This window comes from Alligator sinensis, unplaced genomic scaffold, assembly GCF_000455745.1.
Source record: "Alligator sinensis unplaced genomic scaffold, ASM45574v1 scaffold237_1, whole genome shotgun sequence".
Lineage (NCBI taxonomy): Eukaryota > Metazoa > Chordata > Crocodylia > Alligatoridae > Alligator > Alligator sinensis.
In genome coordinates this window covers 4,705,502-4,718,881 of record NW_005841849.1, presented here as the reverse complement: position 1 = coordinate 4,718,881, position 13,380 = coordinate 4,705,502, and the positions used below count along the sequence as shown (strand labels likewise).

The 13,380-nt window shown below is 43.9% G+C and overlaps 1 protein-coding gene across 1 annotated transcript in view; it reads left to right on the top strand.

The window, feature by feature from the left end:
• The first annotated feature begins 1,816 nt into the window (after positions 1-1,816).
• Positions 1,817-13,380, top strand: part of GPC1 (glypican 1) — a 276,986-nt gene continuing 265,422 nt past the window's right edge. Inside the window, exon 1 of the mRNA XM_025209857.1 lies at positions 1,817-1,913. Within this exon, the coding sequence (XP_025065642.1) occupies positions 1,832-1,913 (82 nt within the window). The 5' untranslated portion in view covers positions 1,817-1,831. The remainder of the gene's footprint in view (positions 1,914-13,380) is intronic.

Here is a 13,380-nt window from a genome sequence, read left to right as displayed (position 1 = left end):
ATGTAACAACTGTTCTGTTGCTGAAGCAATTTTCTAATGGAGAGGAGGAAAAGAACAGAAAATGTTCCACCACAGACAGCACTTAGTTGCATTCTTAGGCACAAACCTTAGGCAGAGACAAAGATCTCCATGCCATTGTAGAGAGGGGATCATTGGACTCTGAGGGTAATAGTCAATGGCTCAGTGTGTAGTTGGCAGCCGGTATCAAGTGGAGTGCCCCAGGGGTTGGTCCTGGGGCCAGTTTTGTTTAATATTTTCATCAGTGACCTAGAAGATGGCATAGAGTGCACCCTCAGCAAGTTGGCAGATGACCTCAAGCTGGGGGAAATAGTAGATACGCTAAAGAGCAGGGTTAGGATTTAGAGAGACCTAGACAAATTGGAGGATTGGGCCAAAAGAAATCTCATGAAGTCCAATAAGGACAAGTGGAAAGCCCTGCACTTAGGACAGAACAATCCCATGCACTGGTACAGGCAGGGGGCTGACTGGCTGGGCAGCTCTGCAGAAAAGGACCTGGGGATTACAGTGGACAATAAACTGAATAAGAGCCAGTGATGTGCCCTTGTTGCCAAGGAGGCTAACGGCGTACTGGGTTGCATTGGTAGGAGTGTTGCCAGCAGGTTGAGGGAAGTGATTATTCCCCTCTGTTCAACATTGGTGAGGCCACATCTGGAGTACTGTGTTCAGTTTTGGGCCCTCCACTACAGGAAGGATGTGAACAAGTTGGAGAGAGTCCAGTGTAGGGCATTGGAAATGGTTCGTGGGCTGGGGCACATGACTTCTAAGGAGAGGCTGAGGGAACTTATTTAGTCTAGAGAAGAGAAGACTGGGAGGGGATTTAATAGCAGCCTTCAACTACCTGATGGGGGGGGGGTCAAAAGAGGATGGAGCTAGACTGTTCTCAGTGGTGGCAGATGACAGAACAAGGAGCAATGGTCTCAAGTTGCGGCAAGTGAAGCGTAGGTTAGATATTAGGAAGTACTTTCTCACTAGGAGGGTAGTAAAACACTGGAACAGGTTACCCAGAGAGGTTTTGCAGTCTCCATTCTTGGAGGTTTTAAAGACCCGGCTAGATAAAGCCTTGGCTGGGATGATCTAGTTGGGGATGGTTGTGCTTTGAGCAGGGGGTTGAACTAGATGACTTCCTGAGGTCCTTTCCAACCCACATTTTTTGTGATTCTATAATTTTATGATTCTCAATGCTTGGATGTTAACAATCTATTTATGTTCAAGAATTATGGTATTTGGTTTGAATCCAGCTCAGATTGCTGGTGACCAGAAGTTTTTACAGTGCAAGGATTGTTCATCAATCCACAGTGTGTGAAGTAAATTGTTGGTTTCTTTCCAGTTTCTAGTGGACAGTCTTCCACATCGCAGAAATACCCATTTGGCTCTGTTGACAGTTTCATCAGGGGAAACTAATGGCTAGATTAGTTTGAAGACTTTGAGATTATGTATGAGAAGTGGTCCCTCCAGAACAAGGTTGAAGTTGAGTAGTAGAAAGAATTCTGCTTTGACATCGTGTCTAACGTATGTGCTCTGGATATAAATGACTTCACTATCCATTAATATGTTACAAGTACAAATTTAAGAAGAATATTTTTTACAAGCTGTGACTAGCAATTTGAGTCTGTCTTCAAAAATTCTTTTTACATTTCTAATATTGTTCCCTTCTCTGCTTTTCCATATCAGTGCTCTTGTCAGCCTTTCAATAATCTGATTTGGTTTCTCTTCTCTAGGTGCGTCCTATACACCATCTTGCATTAGGGGAGATCATGTTATTACATTCCCCTTTTGTCCTGACATTAATGGTCCTGCAGCAATCTTGTGAATGTCAGTTCATTACCGCAGAGAGCTTGTTGAAGCTAAATTTATTTCATCTGTCGCTCAGTGGGGGAGTGCTTCTGAGTTAAGTATGTTTTGTGTGATGACTTTTTCTCTTTCTTATATTAAAAACCATTTAAATTTGTATAGGATTTATTTTCAGAAATTGTGGAGTTGTACTTGTCTTCCAAAGCGACACACCACCACTGTCTCACATAATCACAGTGCTGGAGAGTCCATCCAGTCCATGAGTCCCTGCAACTCTTCCACTTCCAGAACTCTCACTGCAGCCAGAAGTTCTGTGCAGTAGTAGGACATGGCTTGAACCAATGTTTAGAGGAGTGGTATTAAATCCATTGTATGTGTATTATGTATTTGTACAATATGAGTCTTTCTAACATGAAAGAAAACTGGGTATAGCCAGACCTGCTTTATTCAGCGTGTTTAAAGAAAGTGGTTTCAACATGTCTAGAAATCAAAGCAAGAAATTTAAACTCATTTTATATTTTCTCCACTTGAATTAACAACCCTTAGAGCATGCACAAGCACACAAACACGCATGCGTGCACACGCACCTCTCTACAGATGCACAGAGTTGAAATTCAGGTCCTAATAAGAATTTTAATTAACTGTTTGTAAAGAGCTTGAAGATGAAAAGTGCCAAGTATTACTCTTAAGATTAGGAACATGACACAGTTGTGATTATGAATTAAAAATTATGTGGTATCAGTGAAGATGTAAAATAAACTTGAAAATAGAAAGGCACATACTTCTATCACTTTGCAATCCTTTCTAGACAGATACAGGAAACCTTAATACTTCAAGAGTCTCAGGATATATCTCAAATCCTTTGTCAGGTCAGGGTTTCCAAAGAACAGAATTTCACTTTGATACAAGTTTTGGATGTGAAATCGGAACAAATCGGGGTAATACTGAGATTGGGTTGTTTGGATTCATGTCTGCATGTGGTAGTATGTCTGTGTGAATCTTGACTACTGTCTCCCACTGTAATGAACACACATTTTTACAGTGACAGCAGAGAGATAAGGTCCAAAGCCTGCCTCAGGTAGTGTATTACAGTGTTACCGAAGTCAATGTGGAAGAGAAGATGGAGACCACCAGATCTTATGAAGTCTGTGGTTTTATGTGGGTTTGACAGCAAGCAATTTATGGCCTGCAGAATCATACTATTCCATTGTGTGTATACCTGGGGGGGAAAGTTTTTTTAAGAGCTAGCTCCTCAGCTCTGGTCCAGATGGGGACAGCAAGAAGACAAGCATGCACTGGCCCTCCAGGTGACCTAAGCGTGTTTCTGGTCTCTTCTACTTTGTGCTGTCTTATTCTTGATTCTGGAGCTGTAACATCACAAAGGATCACCTAGAGGGGTGTCACATGTTCACACTTACTAAATGTAGTTAAAATGCAACCAGATGCAAGTTCAAGCAGTTTAGCACATGGTAAGTGCCCTCTTGGGCTGCAAAGTTGTTACCTTTCCGGTAAGGTTATCACCTAGCATGTACTAACTATAAAAGGTCACTACATTCCAATGACTTGCAACTGCAGCAAGTGAACTTGTGACAAGGCTCCTAGGGTGCCTGAAGACATGCAGGGAGGCTGCTCTGATGTGCTGTCATTACAGTGCATCTGAGCAGACTGCTGGAGCATGTTAATTAGCAAGTCTCCAGCAGGCTCCACGTCTGGTATATCAGCATCCCCGCATTTCAAGTTGGCAGCGGGAGCCCTTTAAAGCCCATTCGATGAGCTTTAATTAAAGTGTCCCAACTACCATTTTGAAAAGCACGGATGCTGATACACGAGACATTGCAGACATTTTAATTACAGCAGCTCTTGGGGTCACTGTAATTAAAGCTTCCCACCCGTTGCACCTCTATGATGAGAGGAGACTAGAATTACATGCCCAGGTCCACTTTAGAAATTTATGTCAGTTAAGTAATGTTGATAGGGATACACATTTCATAGGTGATGTGGGGAGGGGGCAGCACAGCAGGCACATGCTGCACCCCCAGGATTTCTGTGCTGAGGGTGGGGCATGAGACTGCAGCCTGGCCAGAGCCAGCACCTGGCGGTAGCGGGGGCAGTAACAATGCAGAGTTGTGCCCCCTCCACTGTCAACACTTATACATCAGCTGTGACACATTTTATGTTGAGTTGCATTTTAAATCAAGGCCTATTTATCACATGTGTTTTATCTTAAGGACCAACTAACATTTCAGGATTTTACAGGTTTCTCAGCATATTAACTCCCATTCTCATGTATACACAGATCAACAAACTGTGCCTTTTTCTATTTGGCTATGTTGAATACTTCAGTATGTATTTAGTAGCTCAGAAGCCATGTAGCTGTAGTGTTTTTGTCAGTTCTCTGAGATGTGGAGGCAGAAAAAAAAACCTTCAAGAGAAAAACATAACTGGCATTAGAGCTTTGTTTGTGAAGCTTAATGGCTGAATCTACAGATTTCTCCTGCAAATTTTTTTTTTAATGTAAACAGTAGCTGCTATGGAAATAAGTCTCTCCTTGAATAATATAAAGCTGTAGTGTCTTGTTCAAGGAACTTACTTGATTTGTTATGTCACATAACTTACAGTTTTTTGCAGGCAAACAAACAGAATATATGTATTACAGGAAAAAGTTGCATCTTTTGGGTTCTTTACTGGTGCCCTGATGAGCTCCTCCTCAGCTTATAGGTCATAGGAATGCCATCAAAAATGATGAAACAGATTAAATGACAGGTGAACTCTTGGCTCATTAATCTGAAAAAGACTTCATAGGTCTATCTATAGGTATATCAACATTTTGAAATTCTCCAGGAAACTGATGGAAAGCTATTGTGGTCTGAGGAACATAAGGATGTAATGTAGCTTAATATGTAGGTGACCAGCTGCTTCCTGCAGTATTTGAAGTTGATGTTATCTTCCAGGACACTGTTCTATATGGAGAATCTGGGTGTGGGAAGTGGCGGAGAGGGGAGGTGAAGGCATGAATTTGACTGTAAACAGCTATCCAGTCAGAGACTGCAAAAAGGTCTTACGATCAATCCAAGCATCAGGACATACAGAAACCTCTAAGGGTCTATTTAAGATCTTGTAGATATAAAAGAAGACACATCCCTTCAATATAAGCATATAACATATTTTGTTGTGCTCCCACTTTTCACAGGTGGATAGGGCTCCACAAAGAAAATTTCCAGCATTCAAACTTTTTAAATTTTGCAACAGAATGGGGGAAAACTACTAGAAGTTTTGCATGTTTCTCTCCCAGCTTACTTTTATCAACAATGGAGTTTCTCAATTTTTTTACTTAATTAAAAAAGATGTGGAGAAAATGGAAAAGAAATTGCAGACTTTTTCACTGTTTTTTTGCCTAGCTCCATTTACTAACAAGGTTAGCGCATTTTACAGGCCTTGTTCTCTTCTCTTTTCACATGCATGTAAGTCAGTGGTCCCTTTTGAGCTAATGTAGCTATAAAAGCAGCTAATGAAGACAGATTTACAACCAGAATGAAGGGATTTCAGGACACCAGATGCCTTGAGAGTTCCTTTGCCACAATTTCACTGATCAAATCTTCTCCATAAATAAGGTCTGAGACTTAGAATAAATAATGTTGGCATGGAAAGATGCCTCCTTGAATTAGCAGCTTAACCATCTCAGGAAATGGAGTCTTGCTTTCATGGACTAGGGACGGAAGTTGCACATAAAATGGTTTAAGTGATCAGAAACTGGTTTAAACCTATAGCAGAACAGAAGTTCAGTGCACTTAAACCACTTTAAAATGGCCAAAACCAGTTTAAGATAAACCTGATTGGATGTAGTATCAGATTTAACTGATTTAGGTCAAACTGGTTATGGAACTTCTGTTCCAGACCTCTTCCCAATTCAAGTTAATTCACAGTCCCCCAGCATCCCAGGATGCTTTGCAGCCCTGGGTGGGGCTGGGCCATGCTGTCTGCTTCAGAGAACAGGGTTGGCCCCACCCCTTGATGCCCTAACCGGAGCACTGCCACTGCTCCGGCTGGCTGAGAAGGGGGTGGGGGTGGGAAATCCTGCTCCACGCTGCAGCCAGGTCTGCCTGCCGGGGGTGGTGCAGCCCCTGCCAGGCTCTTTCCCCGCTCACCACTGGAGCAGAGGAAGTGGGGTGACCAGACCATGGGACCAGGCAGGCAGAATGAGGCAGAGGGGGAGAGGGGGCTTTAAGCACCCTCACACCGCCCAAGACTCTAGCCGGAGTCTTCCTGGCAGGGGCACAGCAGCCCCTGCCATGGTTTTCCCTATTCCCCACTCAAATGGAGGGATGGGAGGTGTGGCCAGATGCTGGCCAGACTGGCAGGATGAGGGTTTAAACCTCTCCTTCTCCCCCAGCTGGGGACTGCCTGGCAGGGTGAAGCAGCCCCTGCCTGGCTATTCCCTTGCTCCAGCAGAGAGTTTGGGGGGGCATGGCCAGACTGGCAGGGGGGGGGGGGGGGGGGGGAAAAAACCCCCCCCCCCCCCCAATCCTTCATTACAAACCTTCAAAACATGATGCACCAAAATAAAGATGCCCTTAAAAACTAAGGAACTGACTTTCAGACATACTGAGAACCTTCAACTTCAAGCCATGGAGAGCTGGAGATTCCTACTACCTCAAAAAAATAGACCCTAAACTTAATTCCAAAATGAATGTGAACAGTAAAATAATGTTTACTTCTTCTGCTAATAATATCATTTTTGTAATACAAATATTAAAAATAGGTTGAAGCAGCATTTAGACGAATGTCAAAAGTCAACAATCTCAAAGAAATCCACTGAATAGGAACACTATGGTACCTAGGCCGTGGACAGATGTTACATTCAAGGGGGGGGGGGGGGAACGCGTATCACCCCCCCCCCCGGTCCAACCTCAACCTGCTGGCCTGGCACGCATCTGGCCATGTCCCCTGCCTCTCCGCTTGTGTGGGGAGCAGAGGAAAAGCCAGGCAGGGACTGCTTCACCCAAGCCAGGCAGTCCCTGGCTGGGTCCCTTACAGAGGGGAAAAGAGGGGGTATAAACTTCCCCCTCTGCCCCCTACTCTGGCCTCAGCTTTAGGTGGATCTGCTGTCATATAGTCTTCCAATCCACTTTGAATCCCACTCTGGCATCCTCCAACTGGCAATGGAGCAACTATTACAGAAATAACAGTGGAAGTGGAAGATTTCTCCCATCATTGCAATGACAGCATGCTTCGTTCTCTGAGCCTGGAGGACTTCAAACACAATGACATAATTTTACAGATATCTGGTAAGAAGCAGTACCTTGACCAGAGCCAGAAAAAGTGGTGCTGAGATGCTGTGTTTTATATGGTGTTACCTAGTATTCTAAGCCAGTGGTTTTCAACCTTTTTTTGTTTGTGGAGCCCTAAACATTTTTGAATGGAGGTGCAGACCCCTTTGAATTGTAAGTGTGGAAATTCACATACTTTTGATCGATCTTAGTCATCTTTCATGGATCCCTAGGGGTCCAAGGACCACAGGTTGAAAACCACTGCTATAAGCCAGCCATTTTCTTTCAGTGGCATAGGCGACTGGTGCCTCCTGAGTCAGAGGGTGCACGTGCCCCCTGCAGCAACCAGTCAGTGACCATAGGGGCCCAATCACGCCAGCTGTGGTGGGTCCCCCCCTGCAGCTGATTGCACTGACCCAGAAGTGCCAGCGGCGCTACTCCTGGTGCCCCCACTCCTCAGCCAGCACAAGCAGGGGGGGCACTGGCACTCCTGCTTGCCTCCCCTGCCTGTCACCTAACTGGGGAGCACTGGCTGTCACGGGGTGTACCGGTGCTCTCAGGGGTCGCACATGCATCCCCTACGCGTCTCCACTGTTCAGTGGTCTGCACCTCTCTGCCTACATATAAAAGGAACACCTAGGACTTATACTGGAATAAATTAAAAACATCTGGAACTCTGCATTTTATGAAGCACAGGATAAATATGCCCTTGCTTCAGAATTAGAAAATGTAGATAAATGGACAGGATTGTGGGTTAAATTTTCCCTATATTGTGGGTTAAATTTTCTGTGTCAAGTTTCAGGCTTGAGTTAGACATACAGAAATAGGGTATAATGCAAAAATCAACAAGCTCCGCCCTTTCATCAGCTGTAATTACCTGTAATATTTCAGACTACACAAGGTATTAAATCATTTCTTTGCTCTATCCTTTTTTAAATTAAAAATTATTTATGGGGCCTGATCTGACTTCCAGTGAACTCAGTGAGAGTTTTGCTGTTGACTTCACCGAGAGCCAGATTTGACCCAAAACTGTGGTATTTGACATCTTTGTAAAAAAAAAAAAAAAAAAAAGAGAATCGAGAAAAAGAGGGAGTGTATGTTTTTGAGAGAGAGGTGGAAGGTTGAGGGCAATTTCTTTTGCTTTCCCAGAGGAATTGAAATTGGCTGCAAATCTACAAGCAAGGACTCCCAGAAATAACATTTAAATAAGGAACTTGGTTGTCAGCCAGAAAAAGGCACTCAGGTTCTGGCATTGGTGCTTCATATTAAACAGCGACAGGCAGCATATTGTACTGTAGTTGCTAGAACAGCAGTAGGAAGCTAATCAATGTGCTAGGTGGAGAGGTTTCAAGGGAGGATTAGAGGGAGGGTGTTTTCCTTGCAGCCTTCCACAGTGGAGCATAAAAATTGGTCTCTTTTGTAAAACACTGTCTTGGGATTTCTAACGCTCACAGTCAACACAGTGGATTTGTGGTGCTTCTTCATGCAGTTACTGGCAATTGTTTAATTCAGCTCTTGAGAATTAGCTTTTGTTTTGGCACTGGGGTTGGCATAACAATACAGTTTGTCTCCTGTAATTGATAAGAAAAGCTACTAATTTACAACTGAATTATTGTACTAGATTCTATTTACCCATCATCAGGGACTTACTGAAATCGAGGAGGCAGACGGTTGATTGTCGGTCAATCTTGCGGCTAGCTGCCTTTTTCGTGGGCTTATTGCGGTGGCCTAGCCCCTCATTACCGATTGGCTGAGGGCCCTGGTGGTCTCGCCCCTTGCTGCTGATTGGCCAAGAAGGGTGGGGCCATGTGACAGGCAGCCTTCTCAGCCAGTCAGCAGTGGGGGGGCAGCTACCATCTTGGCTGCTCCCTTTTGTACTGGTAGGTCTCCCACCCCTGCCCCAGCAGTCTGTGAAGCTGAGCCTCAGTGGCCATGAGGACTACTGGCTCCCACTGGGGAGCCCGTTGGGTTTTTTTCATGTATTTTGCAGACATTGCTTGATTTCTGGGTTTCCGCAAGATCTGTGAAATCACAAGTTGAATAAGTTCTTCTTATCTATCATGGATTTTACTTTTGGTTCCCCATCCTCTCAAAGTTTCCTTGTTCCTAGGGCTCTATGTTTGGGAACCAGTACTCAGTTACCAACTAGTCTAGGGGCGGGCAATTATTTCAGGTGGAGGGCCACTTACTGAGTTTTGGCAAGCCATCAAGGGCCGCATGGCAGGCAGCCAGGGGCAGATGTATATTAATTTTCTAAATTTTTTAGGGGCCCCACAGGCCGGATAGAATGGCCTGGCAGGCCGCATTTTGCCCACACCTGAACTAGTCAAAGAGGGTTTTTTTAAGACTGATGAGTGATATGCATACTACTTGAACACCTTCCTTGCTCTGTTATGTCCTGCTATTTATTCTCAGAAGGGCAGGATGAACCCAGTCAGCACCAGTAAAAGAACAATTTCTGATAATAATCATTGTGTTTATGGAAGAATGTATCTGATTTATTTTTATTTAGTTATGCTTTTATTCTGCACAGGGCACTTTTGAAAACCCATTTGCATAATTTTGAAATGTATTTGAGGATAAAATTGGAACTTGTTTCAATAGTACAGCCTGTGAATGTGTTGGTTTTGTTGTGTTGTAACATACTGAGCTAGTGCTGGAGCTACTCTCAAGGTGCATATTCTATGGACTTTCAAAGGGAGGGGGAATCCTACAAATGTTGACTTACAGGAGAAATATATAGTTGCTTGGGTTTCTGAGAACAGTTTTAAGAAAAGAAAACAAGTGCAATGAAATATCAGACTTTTCTTCTCATTGTATGCCTTAGGGCAATGATTCTCAACCAGGGTGCCTTGAGGGTGCTGCAGGGTACCCCACGATGTTAGCACTGTTAGGTTTACAAACCTGATTCACAAGATAAAGCCACAGTTTTCAAATAGAAATCCAGAGTTATAGTTTTTCTGAATTCTTTGCAACAGAAAAACTGCTCTATTTTTCTGTAGGCAGGAAAAGACTAAAAACTGAGAGTGGGAATTTCCCAAAGGGTGCTTCAAGTCCATCCAGAGGTGCATCGAGTTTAAAAAGGCTGAGAACCATTGCTTTAGGGAAGTAATAATGCTGCAGTATTCCCAGTGTTTCGAGATGCTGTGCATTTGGGAAAATCCTCAGCTCCTGGAATTGTGTTATTACAAAAGATTTAAAATTTTAATTTAAAAAATACTGATCTTTGCAGCTGAAGGGGAAAGTTTGAAAATATGACTGCTAAAGGCTCAGAAGACAGAAAAGAGAGAACTCAGACTTTTGTTAAGTTTTGTTTACAAGATTTTTATGTCAATCACGTGAGGTTTTGGAGTCTGACTCCTGATTTTTTGGACAATGCAGGGGATTGGTAATATTGTGGGTGTTGCTCTGAAGGAAGAGAAGAGGAGCCTTAAAAACTATACCAGTTCAGGCAGTGGTATATGAGTAAATGGAAAGGCAAGTTGCATCATACTCTTCTGAAAAGTGCTATATTAGTCTGCAGTTCCAGGCCAAAGTCTGTTATCAGTGAAACTTTGTCCTGAATTAAACCTTCAGGACCAAGTCCATGGCAAGATTTTGAACATTGCTGTATCAGTTTCTGTTGGCTAATTTCTCAGGCGTAGAAGTGTTTCTTATGCAGCAAGTCTCAGCTCTGCACTGACAGAGATGCGCCATTTTATCTTCTTTCCAAAAGGAAGCATTTTTTTTCTTGCATGGTAGATCTGTTCTATAGTTAAGTCTGGTATACAAGAACAGCCCTGCCTTTTATTATGAACTGTTCAATATTCAAAATGGGGGCAAGAAATGCACCTTCCATCATAATCTTTGGGTAACTGGAAGCTACGATAGAAATGATCTTAAATGCCCTCCTGACTGATTTGAATGACAAGACAGTCCTTTTAAATACAGCGGATATTGATTTCGAACAGGTGATACTTTGCCTTGGCCATTTATTATTTGAGCATTGTGCAGAAAGAAATGTGAATTATTCTGAATATATCTGACAAATTCTCCATTATCTTCTATAGCCTCTGTTTTTACTGTATGTTTTGTTCATTGCTTATGGGAAGCTGATGGTGGCAGTGTAATCTTCCTTTTCATATCCTTGTCCGCCATGAATCATGAGGAGCTGAGCTGCCATCAAGTTCCAGTGGTCATAAGCATTTGTGTCATCCTTCTTCCTCCATCAAGATAACCATCTCATTTTCAACCTGGGAATGATTCCTTAATGACTTGCCTGCATCAGCAATTCAGCAGCAGACAAAAAGACATTACCCCCCCTGCCCCCCCGCCACATTTTGATTGATAGAGCCTGACCAGCAGTTGCTGAGTGCTGAACTCCTTGCCCCTCTTGTGGAGGTCACTGCTTTATCATCTGTTGCTTTAGGTTTGTTGCCTAGAAAGGGAAAAGCACATCTAGACGTGGAGTTTTGCAGTCGCCAGTTGAGCTGAGTGTTGGACTGCCTAAATGAAACGTCTGGTTTGCTTTGTTGCCATTGGTGTCCTCATCATCTCTGTTGCTGTCTCTGATCATGATCCTCATCCCTATTATCTTTTTTCATAATCAGCCCTAGCATGCCAGTTGAGGGCATTTCAACATTTGTGCTGCAGTTCTGTACGTTAAATGAGGCTAATTCATTTTGCACTTCACAGTCTTTCTCAAGCGCTCACTGGTGGATGTGAAGGTTAAGTTGCATTACAAAGGATTGATTTTTTCATATGCTCGCCTGAGAAGCATACTAATCAGGTGGCTGAGTATTCTTATGTGCATCTCTCCAAGCAAGCATACCTTAATCAAGTACTCACTTGAATGTAAGAAGTGCCTTCGTTAAGAGGGTTGGCATTTCAAAGATGCCCTTTGTTTAATTCCAGTTGTCTGCTTAATTAGACATTTGAGAGTCCTGTTAATTGATTGATGAACAATTAAAACAGCTCCAGCCTCTCTCCTGACTAAAATGCATTCAAGAGCTAACCCCTGTCATCTGCTCCTTTGGGAATTTATTGTGCAGTTAGTTTGTACCTGTGCCTGTTTTGGTCTGTAGCCCTAGAAACACACAACACAAACACTTTAGAAGTGTCTCTAAATAAACAAGTGCTAATGTGCCACACATGTGAGGCAGTCAGAAGCACAGTTGCACACGCAGCCATTAGCGTGTGAGGACTTAAAAAAAAAAAAAAAAAAAGCAGCAGCAGCTATCATAGACCAGAATTTTCCCTCCATGGAGTCTTACATTTTGTCTCTACAGTATATTTTACAATTAGTTAGGGAGCTGTGGAGAGTTGTTATGCAAGAAATGTAAATTGCCTTTGATCAAAACAGGAAGAAAGGCCAATCTGTTGTTTGTTCTGCCTCAGGCTATCCATGACCATCAGTAAAACCTCTGGTTATATTGGAGAGTATGTTCTTAATAGCCCTTTGTGTGTAATATTTTGAATTCCTAGGGGTAATCTAATGAAACTGGCTGTTTTAAGACATGAAGATATAAAGAGATGTGTTAAGAAGCTCTCAATTGGGAGCTCATATGTGCTATGTATCAGCTATGAGCTGGGATCCTGATGACTCCATAGTTCAAATGTGAAGTGGAGGAGAGAGGTGGCCAGAAGTGCCATGTCTCCCAGTGTCCATGTGAATGCACAAGATGGGACGTAGGCGGGTTCCATGCTTGCAGTGTAACCAGACTCTCCGTGCCTAGTCCTGGAAGGGGCATTCAAAAACTAATCTAGAAACCATAGGGATGGGTCCAACAGAAGAGTCTACGTCAGGGGTGTCCAACCTTTTTGAATGTGGGGCCAGATCACGAACTTTTTATCACCCAGTGAGCTGGCAAGCCATGTTCAAAGACGTCACAAGAAGTGGTATCATATCAGGAAGCGATGTCACGTGACCTTTGACACCAATGAAGTTGCAGGGGTTGACATGGTGCTGGTTGACATGGCATGCATGCCGGGGTTGACATGGTGCTGCAGGAGCCACTTGACTACAACCGGGTTGACCTGGTGCTGGAGAAGCTGCGGGGCCAGGCCGGGGTTAACCTGGGGCCCACCCGGCTTGCCAGTGCCATGCCCGGGTTGACATGGTGCTGCAGGAGCAGCCTGGGCAGAACCGGGTTGGCACTGGCCAGGAAAAGCAGTATGCAGCTGAAGCCAGCTTCCCATGTGCTGCTGGGGACGAGACGAGGCCGGCCAGGTCTGCACCAGCCAGCATAAGCGGTGGCGGAGCCGTGTGCCTCTCGGGACTGACTGGGGCAGGCTCCGCCCCTCCCCGGCGGGGCACCGCCCC